Genomic DNA, 8,053 nt, shown 5'->3' with positions numbered 1-8,053 from the left:
TCACCTGCCACCTCACCTTGGAAAAGTAGATGCGAGACGTGTAGTTCAGAGGATTTGAACCTAAACCCCAGGGCTCACAAATGCTGCAGAGGTCAGGAAGGTGAAAGCAAATGAACTAACAGCACCAGTAAAGAACAGGCTGGACCGCAGGGCACAGGCTTTTAGAGGATTGGTGCACAGGTGCAGGGCCCAAGGAGGTGAATATTCTAATTTTTCAAAGTTTAAGTCTGGAGTTTTATGTGAAATGTCTTGATTTTGAAAGCATCGGGCAGGTTGAGCCCAACATCTGGGAGTCAAACTGGGCTTAAGGGCCACCAGTTTGACACCCCTGCCCTATTGCAAGTTTCTTCCTCTCACACAACAAAACAGCAGAAAGGGGCACGAGCAAGGACAGGGCTGTCCAGGGACACTCTGATGGGGAAGGGGAGGGTATTAAAGCACAAACGCAGATTCCAAAGTTCTGTATTTTTCAAAATAAAGATCACACATTGTTTAGAGACAATCTACACAAGAGTTACAAAAAATAGTTGCCCAGGCATAAGCATACACAGGTTTGTTAATTATACACATATGGTTACAAGTGTGCTTGCAAAAAAGTTCATTGGAAATATACACAAGGCTCTGGAAATGTACACCGTGTAGTGTTACAATTCTATATTCAAACAAAGAAAATTGACAGTATGTTACATTCACTTACAAGTAGACAAAATGCAAAATACAGTTCATCTTCTGTACAAAAAGGAAGGGCAATTCACACTTTACAGGTGAGGGGCTCTGATTGTAAGGAAAGCTCGGGCAGGGCTGAACTTTTGCACGTCCTTTTGACTGTCACAAAATAAGCAAAACATTACTTCTTTAGGATAAAAAAAAAAAAAAACACTAGTTTGAACCGAATCTTGAATATAACATTTAGAAAGAATCTCGCTATACTCTGACTAGATGACAAATAAAACCAAGCTATTTTTTTCTTTTTAAACATTAACTAGGCTGTATAAAGAACATTTATTCCTTCAAAAGAAAAAAATTTACTTCTGGTTGAAATTACAATTTACAATATACAACACTATATGCTACGACCATAAAAGGTGAGAATATACACTGAATGCACAGGGCTGGCTAATTCTCTTTTCTTACCAAAAAACGTGTTTATGTTGATTCAAACTTTTCCACATTTACATTACAGGTATACAAATGTACAATTGTACAATCAAAAGTATGTTCGACTACTAGGGTACATTATAGATACAGATTAGACATCAAAACAAGAAAATACTACAAATTTGTATATATGCAAAGTCTACACCAAGTATACACTATATATTTATAGAAGCAAGACCAAAAGCAGAGTTGGATTTTTTTTCTCATGCTAAATAATCAGATTTTGCCTTTCAATGTTAATAGAAAAAAATCCAGTAGGCAGTAAACAATCACACCCGCCCGGCCTTGAAACACATTCTGGGTGCTCACATCTCCTCCTCACAAGACACTGCACTATCTTCTTCAGCAGAATACAGTCTCCCAAAAAAGCAATTTTTAGAAGTTTCATAAACTTAATGTCATAAACTGAAGCTTTAGCAACTCTGAAACATTTTTCATTATATATATATATATTTATATAAACAGTGTTAAATGCCAGTTTGGGGTCATTTAACTAAAATTCAAATTTCCCAGGTTTTTTTTGTTTTTGTTTTTTACTAAAATGAGGAGGTGGGGAAGAGCTATTTGCAAAACTTGCCGGCCAGGCAAATGAGTTAAAAACTTTTTTTTTTTTAATTTTTTAAATTTTTTTGTTAAACCAACCACCCTGAAAGTTTCCACACGTGGAATATAGATACAACATGGAACAAAATATGTGGCCTCCCATGTACATTGGTTACCTATGTACAAGTATCCTATACACCAGTAAAACAGCAGGGCAATTAGTCAATTAAAAAAAATAATTAGTACATGTTATGTGTAATAAAATTAAATTTACAAAGGCTTTTCCACTCATGGATTTGATTCCTTTTTTGGAGGAGGGAGTAATCCTGGAGCAACCATCTGCCCGTTTCAGATTCTACGCTAGAACGTTTCTGGTTGCTGGTTGGATCTGCCAGTGGGCCAGTGAGGTCAGCGGGAATGCAGGAACAGGGTGGCACTGCCTCAGATGATGCCATTAGGGGGGCCACAGATAGGCCCTAAGTCAACGCCATTCTTCATGTAGTATTTCTCCAGCTTGGCCAGAATGTGCTTGCCATAGGTGTACTTGCGCAGAGTCGCGATGTGGGGCCGGATCTGGGGAGAAGGACAGTCTATGTTACGCTGGCCCGAGAAGAGACCTGGGCAGCAAGTCGCGCTCGCGGACACACTTGGACACACACACATTCTCATTCTCTCTCTCTCTCTCTCTCTCCTCTCTCTCGCTCTCGCTCTCGCGCTCTCTCTATCTCTCTCTCTCTCTCTCCAGAGCAATCCCTTTCAACTGGTCCGGCCAAGTCCCCAGGATTCTAGCACTTTACCGACCCACCAGGTACGGAGAGTAGCTCCTATTCTGAGTGTGGACACGGGACCTGAGAGCTCTGGAGACAGGGCAGCAACAGGCCACTCCCAGGACAGCACATGGGAAAAGTGTATCCTAACTGACAAAACGCACTGCCCACCACCTGCCAACTGCACTGCCCTTCCCTGTAAGCACCTGTACAGGTCCCTCTGGCCCACACACAACACCAGGCTCTCCTGAGCAGTGGGGGCTTATTTCTGGGCACCATGAATCCTAAGCCCATCACCTAACCCTGCCTCCCTCAGGTCACAGTGGATCACAGAAAGCTAATAATGAGAACAATAAACATGATGAACATTAAGAGCTGGGTGTAATTATCCCCATTTTATTAATGAAAAAAGGAAGGCACGGAGTAGTTATGTCACTCAGCCAAGGTCAAATGGCTAAGAAGGCATAGTACAGGTGTTTGAGCCCAAACTGTCTGGCTCCTCCAGAAACTTATTTCCCTCTACTGTGCTCTCATGGCACGTCTATCATGCCTGTCTCATCCCTCACCCTCGCCACCCTAAGCTCCGGCTCACCCCTACAAGCATTCTCTTCCACTCTCCCCTACCTGGGCTGACTCACGTCATGAAGTGCTGTGCATCCCACACAACTCAAAGAGGTGCTTCCTCTCCGGAAGCCCCTTTCCTCTTTTGTGGGCTCATGGAGCATTCTACATACATCAACTGTGTTTGCAATGTTTTGCTTAACTATCAATCTTTCCACACATGAAAGGACCATTGTTTATCAACCTGTTTCCCCATCCAAACTTACACTTGCACACTCAAACACACCGGACAAACGTGCCAGGGTAGATGAACAAGTACTCTCTAGATTGAGAGCCCCATAAGAGCAACAATTTTTGTCTACATAGCTATAAACTTAAAGCAAAGCAAGTAAGGGTCAACAGATCTAGAAACCATTTATGCATCCTACACAGGACACAGACCCTGTGTCCCACAGAAGGTATGGCCTATTACCTTCCCACCTAAGAGCCTACACAAGAAACTGACATAACAAATAGTTCTTGGTTCTAATTCTGAGCTATGTGAACCAGATAACTTGCCTGACCTCCCTTAAACTCATCTGTAAAAAAGAATGCAATAATTCTACACTTTTCATTTGGGCTGCAGTAAGGACCATGCACCTGGGGAATGTTTTTATCAGCAGAACTTGAGGTTTAGGATCCCCTTGCTTTGGTAGCTCTCCTAAAAAATAAAATGAAATCCAATTCATTCCTTTGGGACTGGCTGGCTGATGAGTCCAGGTACTTAATTCTCTTCCAGACTCAACAACATAAAACAAAAAAACCTAACAAGCCACACATATACACACAAAAAATACTTGAGCTCCAATTTTTATTTGATTTAATGAGAGGTGAAACCTGCTCCTTTCCCAATGTTCCCGGTTGCTGAAAAGGACACCACCAAGTGATAAAAGAGCTGAAAAACCAAGAGGGACTCTGAGAACTCTTCCTCCTTCAACTCCCTCAGTCAACAAACTGCCACACCCTGCTGATTCCAGCTGCCCGCTCTGCCCACTTCTCTCCCATCATCGTGTGCTGGCTTTGCTATTTTAGCAGTCTCCCCTCCTCCCATGATTGTCCACTCTGCAGCCAAGACAACTATGTGAAATGGAAATGTGCTTTTGTAACCACACTTCTGCCCTACTGAACCTGCTTTTACTTCTTCAAATATGGAGTCTTGTCTCCTGCTTCCAAGTCTTTATACACTGTGCTCCTTCTTCTGGAAAGGCTCGATGCTTTATTCAAATGACATTTCCTTGGGAGCATTCTCTGGACTCCATGTTACTAGAGGTACCCTGCCACATTCTTGCATCCCCCACCCCATATTCCCTAGCACCAGTGTAACCATTTGTGTACAATACTGCCATGTTCATCAACACAACCCTGCTGAAAGGAGCAGGTGCTACAGAATATGTTTAGTATTTGATGAATGAATGAATGGATGGATGAGTTTTAACTCCTGCGTATCTCCAACATTCCCTGTGCTTCACCAGCATCTTGACCCACATATCTATGAAACTCACAACTTTAAGGACTTTGGACTCCCCCAGCCTTCAACTGCCATCACCAACACCAGGGCAGTAGTTTGGTTTACGATGAATCAGAGGGATGGGTGTCTTGTCTGGCTCAGAACTTGAGTCCATAACAAAGATTCTCATTATCGAACTTTGTTCTCAGTGAGGGCAAGTGGGTCATCACTGCCAGACAGGGGCCGACCAACCCCTCAAGGGAGAAGGGCTGAGTGAGCTCAGGGCCCAAAAGCTGAAGGTTCAGATAAGAAGCACCTCCAGGCTCGTGGCACTGCCTAGCACAAACACAGCTGCAGCACACCCTGCCTGTGGGCCTGTTTTGCTTCCTGGGCTCTGTGGTCTGTGCAGTGCTGGCTGGACTTGCTCCATGACTATTCCTGAAGCCATGGGTCTCATTAAGTGGGTTCTGTCCCCTTGGCCCTAACTCCTCTTTAACCTTGTCTTTTCCTGCAAAGCTGTCCCTCTGGGACTCTGGGCAGGTTGAGGGTCCCCTCTCAGTGCTCTCCACTGCCTTCCCTGATCTTCCCCACCAAACTGTGCTCTGTGGGTAGGATCAGGTCTTAGTAATCTCTGTGCACTGCTGGTGTCTGGCACAGAGTGGGCTTCAGGTCCATGTGCCAGGCCATACTCTGCACTGGGCAGGCCCTTGTTCAGTAAACGTTGGTGAAAGAACAAGGAGGAGGAGGGAGAAAAGTAAATAAGGCAAACAGGTTGATTTGTTGGACTGGTATACTGGTCCCTTAGAGATCAGCGAGGAAAATATGTTGCAAAAACCGAGCTGAAGACTTTGATACCAGTGGGTTATTGACAGGGGAGGGGAGGCAAACGTGGGGACAATGGTGACTCCACATAAAGGGAAATTGGAACACAGCATGGGGCAGAGTCCATTGACAAACTCCTCAAAAAGCAAGGTGACCACCCTCCTCTGTGTTTTGCACACTTTCTCTGATTGAGATCCCGGCCAGCCCCGCCTACCTTATGCATGACAATCTTCCGCTGGCCTGGCTCTGCCACGTCAATCATCTTCTGGACCACATAGTTGGCATACTGGTCCTTCATCATGGTGTATAAGGCACTGTGGGGACCGTCGTTCATGGTGCATACCTCATCGATGAGCATAGCACGCTCCGTACGTGAGGCGTGAGTGACACACTTCTCCACAACATTGCTGTAATAAGACAAATCTGAGCCAACTCTCAGAAGAGGGTCCCCTGGTAAGCTGTGCTTGTCTAGCTCTGCCCTGACCTCAGTATCAGCAGCAAGAGAGGGCGAACATTTGCAGAAAATTAATTTGTTGACTGTTTGGCTCTGTAAGACTTTCCACCTGTGCTATCTGAGGTATATGGCTGTAGATCGTATCTGAGATTAGGTTTTCAAGGATGTGGGTCACAACTCTATAACAGGTAAGGGTTAACAGGCCTGGGTAAGTGAAGAGACTTAAACACAAGCTTCACAGGACACGTTAACAGCCCAATTGGTTAACGAGTATTATTTTAACAAAATCTATAAATTCCTTCCTTGCCTTTGTGAGCTTACTGAGCCCAGGAACAAAGCTTACCCACCACCTATCTCCCTGAGGCCAAGCATGGAACTTGGCTCTTACTAGAGGCTCTAAGACTTAGTTAAGCCCGGGACCACAGCGCTTGGTCAACTACTACATGCTGCCTCTTAGGAGTATAAGAATAGGAAGAACCCTAAGGCCTATCAGCATTTCTACATACTTCACAAATATCATCACCTTGGGAAAGGAAAAAAGGAATGTGATTACATTAAATCGGAGTGCGCCCCCCCCCCCAGGGACTGTGGAAGCTGATTGACTCATACATCGCCATGCTATCGGGTATCTGCCATCTAAGAGTGGCCACTCACTGATGTTTGGTTTTATAAGACAATACTACCTTGCACCTGTGACTCTGTGGGAGTGCAGCTGTGTGGTGTCAAAGAACAATGTGTGTTATTTGTATTCGTAATGTTGGAGCCAAGCCTACTATCTGGCAGGGAGAACATCTGGTGGGTGGGTGGGTGGCTGACTCTGCAAAGAGTTCATGACTGGGGAAAGAGCTGCTCTGGATCACAGAACCTTAAAGCAGAAAAGGAATTTGGGAGTCTAAATCTAGCTAATGCAGAATAACCTTTACGACAATCCTGGAAAATGGCCATTCAACTTCTGCTTAGAAATTTCCAAGGATTTGAGGTAACTACTTTCTAGGGCAACCTACCTGCCCTAGGGCTTTGTTAAACATTCTTCCTTATATTCTGAAGCAAAAATATGCTATCCTGAAATTCCACCCACATATCTTAATTTTGCCTTCTGGGGCTGAAAAAGGACGTGTATATCTATACTTGGGGAGCACTGGAAGGCAGGGATAGTATCTTACTCCTTCTTCCAAAAGCCAGCCCTTTGGAAATTTGAATAGTCATCACAAATAGCCATCACCAAAATAATTCCCTATTCCAGAAGTTTTCAAACCAAGAGAAGGTATTGTTCAATGGAGCTCTGAAAGCACTCTCTCCGTGTTATTTGGTTTTGTGCACTGGGCTTATGTTTTATTTAGAAAACAACATAAAATTCTCAGGCTAGAATATTTAAGAACTACCGTCCTACCAGACATTTCTTCAGTCTTCCTTCTTAAGACAGACACATGCTGTATGTAAAATCTAGTACGTGAATTTATCAAGTCTAATTAAGACAACAGCTTCTTCCCCCTGATATAGCAATATGGGAAAACGTTTTTTCCCATCTTCCTTCCAGAGTACTATGCAATTTAAGCACAGGGTAAAGGTGTGGCACCATGGAAACAAATCTCCTAGGAGCCACTGGCTTCTTCTTTAGCAGAAATGGGAGTTAAGATATTGCTGAGCCGGTTCAGAGAGCATGAAGCTAATCACCATCTCCAAATGCTCAGGCAGAGAACGCATTACTTTTCAGGACTGCTCAGCTAAGTTGTACCTTAATCTACTTCAGCCCAGCCTCCCCTACAAAGTGGTCAGGATTAGACAGGACTGTTTGCTAAACAGGGTAAGACAGGACACTCATTCTTGTGGGTGAAGGACTCAATCCTCAGCACCAACTTGCCTCCCAAGCAAGCAGGTAGATCAGCTATAGGATCCCAACTGGCCAAAGGCTTAATACACAACCCAGACAGTTTCAGTCTTTGTTCTAGGGTTTCTGAAACGGGTTCCCAACCCATTTGTGGGTGGTAAAATCAATACAGTGATTTGTGACTAGTTTTCTTATTTTAAATGAAACAGAATAGCTAAGTATCAAGAGTTGATCATGTGCAATACTGTTTCAGGGGTGTGTGTGTGTGTGTGTGTGTGTACCTGTGCGTCAAAAATTAAAAATTTATTTTGTACTCTGGGTCACTAGCAAAAATGTCTGAAAGCCACTGATCTATTTTATTGGTTTATTTCTACTGATCTAGTTTCAAAGTCATTGGCTCTTTCTTCTATCATCTCTAACCTGCTTTTAAGGCC

At 43.8% G+C, this 8,053-nt stretch overlaps 1 protein-coding gene and 1 non-coding gene across 16 annotated transcripts in view; both read right to left on the bottom strand.

Annotated features, from left to right (window-relative positions):
- Nucleotides 1–446: 446 nt before the first annotated feature.
- PUM1 (pumilio RNA binding family member 1) overlaps nt 447–8,053 on the bottom strand; it is a 128,231-nt gene continuing 120,624 nt past the window's right edge. For all 15 annotated transcript variants that reach the window (XM_045548456.1, XM_045548457.1, XM_045548459.1 and 12 more), the window contains 2 exons: nt 5,552–5,744; nt 447–2,274 (listed from right to left, as the gene is read on the bottom strand). In XM_045548456.1, the coding sequence (XP_045404412.1) occupies nt 2,143–2,274; nt 5,552–5,744 (325 nt within the window). In that variant the 3' untranslated portion in view covers nt 447–2,142. The remainder of the gene's footprint in view (nt 2,275–5,551; nt 5,745–8,053) is intronic.
- LOC123636257 lies at nt 4,668–4,752 on the bottom strand. Its single transcript, XR_006734449.1, has one exon. It is a non-coding gene; the product is annotated as a small nucleolar RNA SNORD103/SNORD85 (small nucleolar RNA).

This window comes from Lemur catta, chromosome 3 (assembly GCF_020740605.2).
Source record: "Lemur catta isolate mLemCat1 chromosome 3, mLemCat1.pri, whole genome shotgun sequence".
In the NCBI taxonomy this organism is placed as follows: Eukaryota; Metazoa; Chordata; class Mammalia; order Primates; family Lemuridae; genus Lemur; species Lemur catta.
Note: the sequence above shows the minus strand (reverse complement) of the source record. Positions and strands in the feature narration are given on the sequence as shown.